At 46.4% G+C, this 13961-nt stretch overlaps 1 protein-coding gene and 1 non-coding gene across 8 annotated transcripts in view; one reads left to right on the top strand and one right to left on the bottom strand.

Annotated features, from left to right (window-relative positions):
- Positions 1-6351: 6351 nt before the first annotated feature.
- Trnan-guu (transfer RNA asparagine (anticodon GUU)) lies at positions 6352-6425 on the bottom strand. The gene has a single exon. It is a non-coding gene; the product is annotated as a tRNA-Asn (tRNA).
- A 462-nt stretch (positions 6426-6887) lies between these two features.
- Positions 6888-13961, top strand: part of LOC119465117 (tubulin--tyrosine ligase-like protein 12) — a 190162-nt gene continuing 183088 nt past the window's right edge. For all 7 annotated transcript variants that reach the window (XR_007463256.1, XR_007463255.1, XM_049655702.1 and 4 more), the window contains exons 1-2: positions 6888-7077; positions 7210-7245. Coding sequence is in view for 5 of the 7 variants with exons in the window: in XM_049655702.1 (XP_049511659.1) it covers positions 6955-7077; positions 7210-7245 (159 nt within the window). In the remaining 2 variants the exon portion in view is untranslated. The remainder of the gene's footprint in view (positions 7078-7209; positions 7246-13961) is intronic.

Here is a 13961-nt window from a genome sequence, read left to right on the forward strand (position 1 = left end):
TCGTAGGCCTAACGTGGATTAGCTTGGCTGGTGAAGGCACGTCAAGTTGGTTACTCAAAATTAGGCGCAATAAATCGCTTGCTGCTAATAGAATAACATCTTAATTGCAAATAAACGCAAAACCACGAAAGTCAAAATTACTGTTCCTATAAAAAAATGGTATAGTTTATTTTAATGTTTAGAATAGTTTTTTCTTTGACACCGTAGTGGCGCTGCAAGCGCAACAGGTTATTCGCAAACGCAAAGCCCTATTCTAAAACTCATCACTCTTGCATGCCCCAACGCTAACACCCGCAAAGCTCTTTGGGGCCCCAAACTTTTGGGGCCCCTATTCTAAAACTCTCTAATATAAGCAAATTCTTGGGTTTTACGTGGCAAAACCACGATATGATTATGAGGCACCCGGTTTAGTTTTGGCCACCTGGGGTTCTTTAACGCGCACCTAAATAGAAGTACACAAGTCTATTCCAATTCGTTCCCATGGAATTCCGCGACCTGGATTGAACCCGCGAGCTCCAGAATTAGCAGCGCAACGCCGTATCCACGATATAGGCAGTTAGGCACTAATTAGGGTACCGCGCAGGCTTTCTTTCTTTTGTAGCGTTAGCTACACTGGCCTAGCCCGTTTCGCGCGGCACATCAAGAGCCGTGCTGCGCATGCGCAAGGATCACTGATGTCACACGGCTTGCGCACCGGAGCCACCGGAGCCGGCACCTCTCGCGCACTCCGCCGCCGCCGGTCTGCGCATTCCCGAGAAGTGACGTCGTAGCCGTGGTAGACGCACTGGCGCCGGCGCGCGCTCGCTGTGCAGTCGCCGTCTGACACTGCGCTGGAGCCGCTGCGCTTCTGACTGGCGTTTGCCAGTGTGGTATAGCCATGGAAAATGAGCGCGCAAATGCTGCTCAACAGCGCAGAAGAACGGAGAAGCTTGACTCATCGGATCCCGAAGTAGTTGCCTGCCAATTAGCGGTTGAGCGTAGGAGACAACCAGGAAAGCTAAGAATAATCAGCTGAACCTTTGCTAACGCTACGTATATCCTGGCATAGCCGAGCTAAGCCACTGCAACTTTTTTTATTTTATTTTTTGAAGAATCGACTGGAAAAAAAAAATCCACGTACGGCTTACGGCCAAAGATTAGCATATAGAATGGCTAACTAAAACCGTTTTCGGCGCTCAAGGTCCGATTGCAATAAATGACCCCGTACCAATTACTCCGCATTCTGTTACGCGAGAAATGCGGACACTTGAATGGAATGTTGCACTGCAGTTTACTCTTTTTTTATCTATACCAATGCTTCCAGTAAATCTGAGTACAAGGCGCCGGATGGGGCAGATATGCTTTTCTTGTTTGAAGCGGCAAGCAGGAACGTTACATATGTTGCTTCGTGTGCGTTTTGCAAGACCTACTGATGGAAAACTATATGCGCAACAATACACACGAGAGATACATGTTGCTTGAAGAACGACAAAAACATTTTTTTCTCCAAAGGGAACCGTACAATAACATAGTAAAATGAAAGCCGACACTGCGGCCGCAATGCACGCGCAATCACCAAGCGGCATTAGAAAATAATAAAAAATAAATAAAGAAGAGAAAGGAAAGGAATTTATTCTTAAGGCATAAATACATGCCATATGCAATTATGAACCCCATTTGATCGGTCTGAACGCAAATACCAGCGCGCGAAGTACTACGAATGACCCTGCCGAGCTGTATCGCCAGCAGTTTCCAACGGTGCGACCTTGATGCAGACCAATCCAGTTCGACCGCAGCGCCGCCCCAGTATTTTTCCACGTCGGGCGCCTCACTGCAAAGCATGCGCCGCCCCAGCCGCTCGTCCCACTCGACCATATTCTAGTACACTCTAGTGTACGTCTACAGCATGGTAAGGTTTTTTTCCTTCCTCCATGGTCTACAGCCACATAGACAAGTAGACATATAGTGCACTATAGAAAAGTTACTACAATAGATAAGTAGTACGCGCGTTCCCTTGGAGACAGGGAGTGTTGTATTGCCCTCTAGCGGGCGGCATGAAGCTGCGTAGCTCGGCCGCTTTTAGGCTCGAGTGGCCACTCTTGTAATCCGTATGTTACTCTATGGCGCCCCCCTGGTGCGGTCCAAGACACGTGGTCCAAGAGCAGATAACAGTTCGCTGAAACGGATCGCACGTTTGCGACTGCGCGTGGCCAGATCTGTTGGTGACGATTGCTGGTATCGCAATTCCAGCTTCTTCACCGCTTGTTCACGCGAAGGGAAAGGAAGGCACGGCTCTGATAAGGACGCTGAACGGGTGCGTATGTGTGCGCCCGGCCGTTTTCTTTTTTCTAAACTTTGACTGTCGTGACAGACTCATCGAGTGAAAAAATCGGAAAGGAATCAAATAACCCCGCAGGCCTTTTCTGCGTGTTCGGCCAAAGGGGGAAAGCAGTGAAAGGCTATATGATGCGGCGTTAACGGATTGCATGTGGCTTGTTAAAGTCGCACGGAATGTAACGCTGCGCGTCGGGCACGCGCATTTTAAATCTTTTTCACTTTCACGCACACGCCCAAGCATGTCGCACATTTTCCGACAAAAACATCTAAAAAAGTTCTTGAGTTATACGCTCTCAAGGCGTTCACCAAAGTATACTCCGGTGACGCCAGAGGTGGGCTGTTACCACAGCTGAAACACAATAGCATATTTGATTAACCGTACTTCCTGCTACATCATGTTTCCAACAACATCTGTTTAACGTCTTCGCGTAGACCAAGACGTCTATAGACGTTTGTAGCCGTTTCGAGAAGTTTTCAAGACGTTTTGTGTTTCATGGGAAGCCATTACCATAGCATCTTTCTAATTGAAACAATTCATAAACATAGACTACATACAATCGTGATAGGTAACGACCCTATTGGACAGGCACACCGTACTATTTCGTCCCGTTGACGATCTTTCTGCTGCCGACCTAAGCGAAATGTACTTAATATAAAAAAATTAAATTATGGGGTTTTACGTGCCAAAACCACGATCTGATTGTGAGGCACGCCGTAGTGGGGACTCTGGAAATTTGGACCACCTGGGGTTCTTTAACGTGCACCTAAATCTAAGTACAGGGGTGTTTTCGCTTTTCGCCCCCATCGATCGCGGGATTCGATCCCGCGACTTCGTGCTCAGCAGCCCAACACCATAGCCACTGAGCAACCACGGCGGGTAAATGTACTTAATCTGAGTTAATTATTTGTCACAGAATGAAAGAAAAAACACCGCATATCCACGGGGTGAATGATGATGAGTGGGCGAAGCTCCGGAGGGAATCATCGGTAAACCGTGAATCTTCCGTGTAATTCGCCCAGTCTCGCCGCACTAAATCGAACGATTGACTTCCACCAATGGCACACGCCATATGTGACCTCATTCCTATTTTATAACAGCGCCCTTCATTATAATTGCACCATCTCCCGCTTAAGGGGACGCTAGCACAAACGCGTTAGAGACGTGCAGTACTCTCTAGTAAGGGGGAGAGGCCACAGGGTCTTACGCAGCCGTTTACACATGCCGGAACGTGCACCGCGTTTGCTGACGCCATCACATGACTGCCGAGAGAGTGTAACCCCCGTTACCCCCGTATTCATAAACGCTCCTCGACTTGAACTTGACTTGCCACCGCCTTCAATGCGTTTCGAGGAGCGTCAAGTTCAAGTCGAGGAGCGTTTATGAATACGGGGGTAAGGCGGAGAGGCCACAGCGTCTTACACCAGTTTCTTACACGGGCCGTAACGCGCTAGCACATGGATGGATGGATGGATGGATGAGGCTGAACCCTTCAATTCGGGCGGTGGCATACGCCACCTAGCCATGGCTATTAACATAATTTGTACTTTGTGGTGGGTGAAGTTTCACCCCTGCCTTAATTTTATCCACCAATCAGATAACCTCTGTTTGGTTATTTCTACCCGCTTAAAGTCTATTTTGCCTTCACTGTCCCTAAACCCCAATGCTTTGAAAAAATCAGCCCCGTTGCCTTGCACTGTAGGGTTAAGCCCCTTACAGAAAAGTATGAGGTGTTCAGCCGTTTCCTCTTCTTCTCCACACGCACAGCACAACGTGTCTATACCTTGGTACTTGACTCGGTACATCTTAGTCCGCAATACTCCCGTCCTGGCTTCAAACAACAAAGAGCTTCCCCTAGAATTATCGTAGATATTTTCTTTGGCAATTTCTTGCTTGAAAGTTCGGTATGTGCCCAGTGCTGATTTCGTCTGCATCCCTGTTTTCCACAGACCCCTCTCTGTTTCCTTAACCTTTTTCTTAACCGCTGTTTCCTGGTTTGCACCCCTCCTGCAGTCCAAATATTTGATTGACAGTTTTCTGGTCAGCTTCCTCCATTTTGTATCAACATTCCTCATGTACAAATAACTGAAAACTCTCCTTGTCCACCGCTTTTCTGCCATTTCTCTCAATCGCTCCTCAAATTCTATCTTGCTGCTGGCTTCCCTGCCCTCGAATGACGTCCATCCCATGTCACCCTGTACCCCCTGATTTGGTGTATTTCCGTGTGCTCCCAGAGCCAGTCTACCTACCCCTCGCTGCTTAACTTCCAACCTTGCTCGAACCTCTGATCTCATGCACAGGACCGCATTGCCGAAAGTCAAACTAGGGACCATCACCCCTTTCCAAATCCCTCTCACCACTTCGTACCTATTGTAATTCCACAGTGCCCTATTTTTCATCACAGCTGCATTTCTGCTACCTTTAGCCGTCACATATTTTTCATGTTCCGTTAGGTACTCAGCCCCATTGTTTATCCACACTCCAAGATATTTGTACTTATCCAGCACCTCCAGCGTAGCCTCCTGTATCCTATGCTCGCTGCCCTGATTATCATTAAAAGTCATGACTGCCGATTTTTCTTTACTAAACTTCAAACCTAAGCTATCTCCCTCTTTACCACAGATGTCCATTAATCTCTGCAAGTCTTCCTTGCTGTCAGCCATAAGTACAATGTCATCTGCATACATCAGTCCTGGTAATGACTGTTTAATCCATTCTTCCTGCTTGAAATAGGAAAGGTTGAAGCCAAGTCCGCTCCTCTCTAATTTTTTCTCTAATCCTTGTAAATACAGCATGAACAACAGAGGTGACAGAGGGCACCCCTGCCTAAGCCCCTGCTGTATCTCTATAGGCCCAGATACCTTGTCTTCCCATTTTATAAGCACCCTGTTACTTTTATAGATATCTTTTAAAAGATTTCTTACTCCATCTTCCACCTCTAGAGTGCCCAGTATGTCCCACAAATCCTTTTGGATTACACTGTCATAGGCTCCCTTGATATCAAAAAAGGCAAGCCATAGGGGCCTGTGTTCCTTTTCTGCTATTTCAGTACATTGTGTCAATGAGAACAGATTATCTTCTAACCTTCTTTGTTTTCGGAACCCATTTTGTAGTTCCCCCAGCACCTCCTTGCTCTCCACCCATGCCTGCAGTCTATCCTTTATAATCTGCATCACCACCCTGTAAACCACTGACGTCACTGTTATGGGACGGTAGTTGTTTATGTCGGCTTTGTCCCCCTTTCCCTTATATATCATGCTCATCCTGCTCAGTCTCCACCCGTCAGGGGCTTTACCGTCCATTATCATTTTGCTCACTGCCTCTCTTAATGCTTTCTTAGATTTTGGGCCCAATGTCTTTATCAACATAATTGGGATGCCATCAGGACCTGTCGACGTGCTACTAGGAACCCTCTTCTCTGCCCTTTCCCACTCGCTTTGTGCCAGTGGAGCCACTGCACTGACTAGTCCATCCTCACCTGATTGAGCACATGCTATGTTTCGTTCTTTAAATTTTTCTGTCATCATTGTTCTTATATGTTCCATTGCCTCATCTCCCTCTAGTCGAACACCTTGAGCTGTAACTATAAACCTCTGCTCTAGGCTAGTCTTATTACTCAAGGAGTTGAGATGTTTCCAAAATTTCTTCGCTGCTTTTCTATCCTTTTTGTTTACTTCTGACAACCATTGGCTCCCCTTTCTTCTGATCACAAACGCGTTAGAAACGCGCCGTCTTTCGTTAATGTTGGGCATTTATTGTCATCGTGGTGCGTGTGTCCATGTGCGCTTCGTGGCGTAGTGGTTAGCGCCGCGCGCTCGGAAGCGAGGGGTCCCTGGTTAGATTCCGCGCTACGGACACAACTTTCGGAATTTTTTCTTTTTTTTTTCATAAAAGTAGACGTGGCTACTTACTACGACGACGACTACTACTACATACTACAGAGGAGGGACAGACGAACACCCTAAGGAGCTTCGCCCCTAAAAAGAAAAACCAATAAACAAAATTACACATTAAAAAAAAAAAAGCCACAAGCCATTCGCCCCCGGGAGGGCTCGAACCTCCAACCTTTCGGTTAACAGCCGAACGCGCTAGCCGATTGCGCCACGGAGGCTTACCTCCTCCGCGGTATATAATTGAGTGCAGCAGGTTTAATATGTTGAAGAATTATCAATATAATTAGCAGTGCTGTACAAAAAAGTATAATGTGCAATCAGCAATGCTACATCCTTTTCTCAGGAGGTGGAATTGTCTGAACAATCTGTTTCCTACAAAAAGTTTACTAGGAAACTGTGTGGCCGAGTGTGTACAACCTCACTACACTGTAACCTCACTGAACGATACCACCGGCCCGTGTACACGAAATGCCGTTACGGTTTTAACATGTGCAACTACAGCGCACATAAGTTCTCAAGAATGCGGTAAAGTTGCGGACACGATTTAATATTTTGCATAGCCTCAGAAATTGCACGAGCGCGTTTAGAAATCTCAGAGGCCATGTATTTCGCTTCATGGACAGCCAAGCTTTGCTAAACGTTGTCAGCAACCATGAGCGTGTCACATGGTGCACGAGGCAGCAACAACGGCAACTACGTTGTAAACAACGGCTCCCCCTGCGCGCTCGCGAGGCACGTTGTGCGACCATGCCGTCCAGAAACTGCGTCGATGAGTTTCAAAAGTTTGTCCTGGGCCATCGAAACCAGCTTGAGACATCAGGAATACCGCAGCATTTCTGGCCGACCTTACACTGGAAGCTTCAAGAAAGTGTGCGTCGAATGTTGCTCTTCTAAGTCTTTTTTTTTTGTTGTCTTTTCTTTTTCCCGCGCTGCGCTTGTTTGATTATTGCGCGAATCAGTTTGTAAAATGTTGTGCACCGCGCGTGCTTTCTTATTTCGCAGGTTTTCGACGCTGGTGAGACGTTTCAGATTGTGCAGGTATGTCAATTGATTGTGCGTTTGCTTTTAGAAAGCCTGCGATAAGTGTGCGACCGCGTTGTTATGCGGGCTCTCATATGCGCGATCTCGTTTTAGATGTCATTGGTAGAAGTGCAGTTATCCGCGAAGCTTTGTCAATTTTATCAGGCGTCTTGTGTTTCTTCACCGGGAAAACAGCCCAAATGCGAAGTGACAATCAACGCTTTCTAGGCAGCGTGCGCTAAAATAACTGTGGTATGAAATCATTAAAACAGGCGTGATCTTTTTTTCAGAAGGATTGAGTCAAATGAACGAGAAACGCAGGCGCACGGCCGCCGCTTTTATGAGTGTGGAAAGGCTCCAAGTTCAGTCGTGCATGTTCACGTCAGTAAATTCACCACAGTGGCGAAATCTTTTAAAAGTAGTTCACAGCCAGACTGAACACAGTGCAGTGTCAGGTGGCTGGTACCTGCATTTGCACGCCTTGTTCGAGTGCGTGAGGTCATTCTCTCAACGTGTAGTTTGTTTATGTCACGAAGTGACCGCGACCAGAGAGGAAGATTATTGCAACTTTAAGTCTTTAAATGCTGCTGTAAACGGCTCTGGTTTTCTTAGAACTGATGCTTTAGCTAGTTGGTTCATAGCAGTAGCGCACCGAGGATCTCTGCCAGGGGGGGGTTGACAGTTTGCCAATACCATCTAAACAGCGCTAATTTCAATTTCATCGCGGGAAATTGTCAACAAATTCGCTTTTTGCGAGTGTGCAGACGATTGCGCGTCTTACATCTTAGTTGCAGTACTCAAATGCGTAAGGAAAGAAAAGGGGTTAAACAAAAGAGGGGGGGGGTTAAGTCGGCCTCAGGGGGGGGTTACAACCCCCGAATGCCCCCCCCCCCGTCGGTGCGCCACTGGTTCATAGTTATAATAAAGCCAATGACCCAGAGATAGCGAGTACATTGAGACATGTACACCACAAGCACCACTGGTTTCACTTAGCACTGATTGCGATCTGTTAACATGGCTGGTGGTGGTAATTATGATCATGTCCACGTGCATTGTGGCTGACAGCACCTCATGGTCTCAAGTTGCATCTGCACCAACAGTTAGATTGCATGGGTCCGCGCGATCGCACACTTCACTTTTTTTTTTTTTTGATAGTGAGCCTGCGTTGGCTCCACAAGCCTGTCCATGCATGAAGAACAACGTTCGGTACTGCCAACTTATGCCATCGGGCAGCTCCTAAGACTGCAAATGTGTGACACGCATGTGTTGGAAGTGTACGGCAAACACGCAGCAATACGAGCAAGGTGCCTAGCAATTAATGTGCACACAATGTCTGCTAGCGCAGACGATGGACGAAATTATGTATGGGTATCATTAGGTATGATGTGCTTATCTAGCCACCTTTTCCTTAGATCTCTTGAGATATATGACACGATTGTGCCCTACAGTTTTCCTTTTTGCTAATGAAATAAATAACATCATTCATTTTTCCTTAGATCTCATGAGATATATGACAGGAATGTGCCCCACATTATCCCTTTGAACATGATGCACTGCAAATGAAATAACTAACAGCATTCATAACACAAGTGTGCCCCTGGCCCGGAAACTATATTGACAAGGCAGGTTAAAGAAGTTGCCAATATTATTGCCCATTTACTCAGTGTCATTCTGTCCACAAATTGTTTTTCAGAAGAATTGAAATTAGCTAAAGTCAGTGTGATTTACAAAGGGGCTGGTGAGAACAACCAATATATAACTGTACATCTCTCTCCATGCTGTCAGCTTTGTAAAATTTGTCAAATATGTATGTAATTCCTATATATATATATATATATATATATACATATACATACAATCCCAATTATGGGATTTGAACCAGGGTCTCCCAGCACAGCAGCCTGATTCTCTAACCCTTAGCCCACAGATGCACGCATGGCATGAGTAAATAGCAACCTTGCTTTGTGCCAGTTAAGGCTTCGAAATGATTGGCACACACATTGGGCTGTATGGGAACTATTTGTTTATAAAAGTGGGAGCATGCCGTTATCTGCCATCCTGCTCTCATGGCAGCTAATGCTTTATGCATTTTGCATTGCTTTGGCATTGGCAAAAGTGGTAATGGAACAGGTCTTAAAATTACATCAACACAGTACAATACATGAGGTGTCATGTTATTATGGTAGTACTAACGCCATAAGTGTTGTCGTTGTCAGGCCATTGTCGTGGCTGTTGCCATCGCACACATGCTTGCCTTACATGGACATGTTGTGCCATCTGGTAACGCATTGCAGAACCCCGAATGATTCTGGATAGCCAGCTACTAGCAGAATGCTTTGCAAAATGCAGATGCTCATAGTCCATGGGAGGTGCATAATTTTAGTACAAAGCATTCTTGTCACATGTAGACTGGTTTTTCCTTCCGGGTATTTGACTGTTTTCATAGGCCAATCCCAAAGGCAGTGTAGTCTAACCCAGCGTCTCAAACAGTGACATAGGACTGTATTTGGGTCGCACAGCTGTTATCAAAGGCCCAGATAGCGCTCAGTGGGAAACTACCTGGTAGAGCACCAATAAAACACTGTGTTATCACTTAACGCCAACGTTACTAGATCCTTTCCCAGTTGTCAAACTCCGTCTGAACCGCCCCAGAAACATGACCCCTCTCCATTTACTGTCACCCGGGGGCGCTGCCGCCACGGTCGGCCCGATTGGCAGGTCGGCTCGCAGCTAAACATGCAGCCTCCCTCTGCAGTTCAGCGCGGTAACGGAGGTTCTGCATGCTTTTTCGGCTAACATTTTTCTTGTATTAGAGAGAAATTGGTTGCTATTATCCAGAAAACCGGGAAAAGTTGAGTGGGTGACCCGTATTGCTCGCGATCTTCCGATTAGCGCGTACCATGAACGCCTGGCTGCAGGCTCGGTTCGAAATGGCTAGAATATTTCCGCACAACGTTTACACGCTCCGCCACTCGCAAGCGTGGTTGCTTGTGCTTGTTGGTGTAACAATTAGCGTCTTGATAACGTGAACTACCGGCGAGGACAAGAGAAAGAAGACGAGAGCTCAAAGCGCTCGCATTTACCTTTACTACAGCCTAGCTAGCACCTAGCTTTGCAGCGGCCGCAGCGAAAAAAAGTATGTACGGCCTGACAAACATTTATTTCACGCACAAGCATGAGTACTTGACGCATTCAAAGAACACAAAGAATCTCATCTGGTTGCGTGATTTATCACAGTAGGTGCGCCTTTTTGTTCGCTATTGCCACTTTTTCGCTGCTTCCGAGACGGCGGTTCACATCCCGCGAGTAGAAATGCATGTGGGTGATGACGAAGAAGTTCAACACTTGGCACGTGAATGCAGCATTGTGCTGGTCACAGCCAAGTCGAGAAAGTTGGTGCTCTTCCAACTCTTCCAACACTTTCCAAAATATGTCCCCACAGAGACCCTCCTTGTCCAGACAAGCTGAAATGATCTTGTTTGCTATTTTCATGAATGTCAACATCTTCTGTGTTGGATGCTTTAAACTGCCTTGCTTGAAGCTCCTGTAGTCAGTTAAATAGCTGTCAGAAGCAAGCACTGGCGTGGCGGAGCTGATGTCCTCTGTGCAGAGATGGCATGTTGTATGCTTGGTGAACTTGTGTATCACATAGCCACACAGGTAGTATACAACAGTGTCCTCCACATCACCCCTGTAATATGCATGGTCGCTTGGCCCTTGCTTAGATGCATCAGCAGAAGCAGAGGTGATTTCCATCATTTTGGCTTCCATTATGTCGTGCAGGCGGACTTTCTCTTTTTGGTGGGCATCCTTTGTTCTCTTGAGTGTGTCAGTAACACTAAGGAGCACAGAACATGGTGTGCCTTGCACATTACCACGCAGAGCTGTCTTTATCGGTGTGTAGAGGCTGTGGAGACGGAATGTTTGACTAAAGTTGACAACATTCGGGTGAGATTCGTCACCTCCAAATGAGCGTGCCAGCCCGAAGTGTCGCTGAAACAGATATATATGCCTTTGAGTTGCACTGACATGTGCTAACAAAATGCACCAAGTAAAAACAAGAACGGCACGCTTACCTCCGAGGGGTCCTGATTTAACTTTGCCGTAAGGACATAGTGGGCACCTTGAGCCAGCAAGTATTCAATGATGTCTATGGTAGACAGCAAAGTGACTCGTAAAGACTGTGTTGTTTGCTGTGACGCAAAAAGCTTCAGGTTCTTTTTGACTGAATTTTGTTCTGTCGTGTTGAGCATCTCCAAGAAGGCTTTTAGGAGCTGAAAATATTAGTTTCGTGATGTTCAAATGCTGAACAATGGGAACGCTCAAGAACATGCAAGGCCCAATCAGGTGAATAGGGGTCCAGTAATCACCTGTATTTCTTTCGAGTGGCGCCTTACTCCTCTCGATGGTAGCTTGATGTTCAAAACATCAAAAAGGTCATTGACCATCCTGGTGAATGTTTCAGTGCCTTCAGAGTTTTCCATGCCTGGCACTTTGGCTTCTCTGTACAGCTTGATGCCAACTGCTGTGCAACCTACGGCTGAACAGCTATTAAGAAAGCGCATTTGTGTTCAGATTAATCAACACAAACAGCATGCAACGAGTAACACGCATAGACTATAGTAGGCAAAATACCTGGGTGGCAAGCCTGACACTCATCTTCTGAAGGTTGTCAGGCGCAACATGGGCTCATGTCAGTTTTGGCACGACTCATAGGTGTTTGTCTTTTTCTGTGTCGAACAGCGTGACGTAGTGGCCAAAGTTGATCTGATGATCACCTGTCTGGAAATAAGAAAGTGAACGATTAAAATCTAATTTAAAACATGAAGCATGCTCAAACAGTTGAAGAAGAAGAAAGACAGAATTTGTAGTAAAGGGGCCGGGGGTCAGGGGAGAAAAAAAAAAAGAAGTTAGTAATGGCGACATGAAGAGTATACTTTGTCTGTTTATTATGTGCGGGCTTGTTACATAATTTGGCACAGCCGACGACAAGAATCAATATGTGGGTGACTTTCTTTGTGGAGAACTGCAGCAACTCTGTGGTATTCAAGAAATATCAAGTCGAGGACGAAGCCGCCACTGACCTTCCCGAACACGTCACTACAGGTGAGCTTCTGAATCTCGTTCTGGATGAAGCCTCAGTGTCTTCAGAGGAACTTTTGGAGCAACATTCAGTGAAAGTAAATATTCCGCTGCGTCTGTTCAACAAGCTAGTGTTGACACCGATAGAAAGAACTTTCATGCTCCGGCAAACTTCATCTGAAGAGCTAGTGACAGTTCTTCGAGCCATATCAATTCAACAACAGCAAATTTCGCAGCAAAGCTCCATTATTGAGACTCTGGCTTCTGCTTTAACCAAACGGGTGAACCATACATCACAAATAGTATGTCCTGAGACGTTCGGCGGCTCATCCGAAAGTCCAGAAGGGTGGATAACTTTCTATGAACACGCTGCGAAGAACAATGGATGGCTCTCTGATGAAGACCTAGTGATCATGCGACAATTCCTTAGCGGGACACCAACAGAGTGGCACGAGTGGCGACTTTCACAACGAGAGCCTGAACCTTCGGCAACAAACGTGTCCTGTTACATTATCAGCCACAATGGTGTACCTTACAGAGCAAAGGTATGTTTTATTTGGGGGCAATATTCTTGAGTGAGCACTTTTGGTGACACTATCAGCTTCGCAAGATTTCACGTGACCTGGAACTGGATGTGTTGAAGTAAACCGCCAGGAGTGTTCCTGGCACTGGGCCAAGGTAGCAAGCTTAGTACAGCACCAGAAATGCTGTCAGCCGTGTACACCGACGCGTTCGGTGCCAAGTCGGACCTCGCGAGAGTGATTGTATCACCAACAGCAATAGCTTCTACTCAGAAAGACAGACAGACAACCACCGGCATGACGCACCCAATCACAGGGAAGTAGGCAAAGACAAGCTTTGCTTTAACACTAAAGGCTCTTCACAACTGAACCTTGGTTTAAATGGAAGGAGAGTTTCCTTCTGACTTTCAGCAAGAATCTGGTTGAGCGGTGGCATGAAGCACTATTCTACCGTTACAAGTCCAGCACGCCACTCGAGTATTTTATGGAGAAACAGCGACTTCTTCGCCTCGCTGAACCTGAACTGCCGCTGTCATCACTTCTTGCCCTTATCATCCATGGTTTACCCAGAGATTTGCAACAACAGGTTCTAGCACAAGGCCCGAAAACGCTCGAAGCGCTCTTGGAACTGCTAAAACTATTTCCGCATAGCTGGACTGAGCGAAGCTACAAGGCTAGGCAAGACTTTTCAGAGACGCCAAGCGTCAATCGCTTGGATGAGAAGTGTTCATTGGTGTTGGACGGTGTCAGGTCTAACTTTGGCGCGAGCATCGCAAGACCAATAACTCCCGTACAGAAACCAACAGAGTTAAAAAATGAAGAGCAAGAATAAGCCGAAGGGAATTTTAAAGATGTCTCTACAGCAAATGAGACAGTTCAACTTGTGTCATCAAGTTTATTGCATATACAACTCGAAGTGGACGGTGAGACAATGCGAGCTCTTGTAGACAGTGGAGCTTCGGTTTCAATTATAAAAAGAAGCAGAGCTAAAACAGAGAAGATATTCACAGGAAAGACAGTGGTTGTATGACGCTACGACGGGCGTGAGAAGGAACACTGCGAATGGATGCACCTAAAGCTTAAGTACCAATCACAAACTGCAGAAATACTGGCACTGGTTATAGAAGGCAT

Source organism: Dermacentor silvarum, chromosome 9 (genome assembly GCF_013339745.2).
Source record: "Dermacentor silvarum isolate Dsil-2018 chromosome 9, BIME_Dsil_1.4, whole genome shotgun sequence".
NCBI lineage: Eukaryota > Metazoa > Arthropoda > Arachnida > Ixodida > Ixodidae > Dermacentor > Dermacentor silvarum.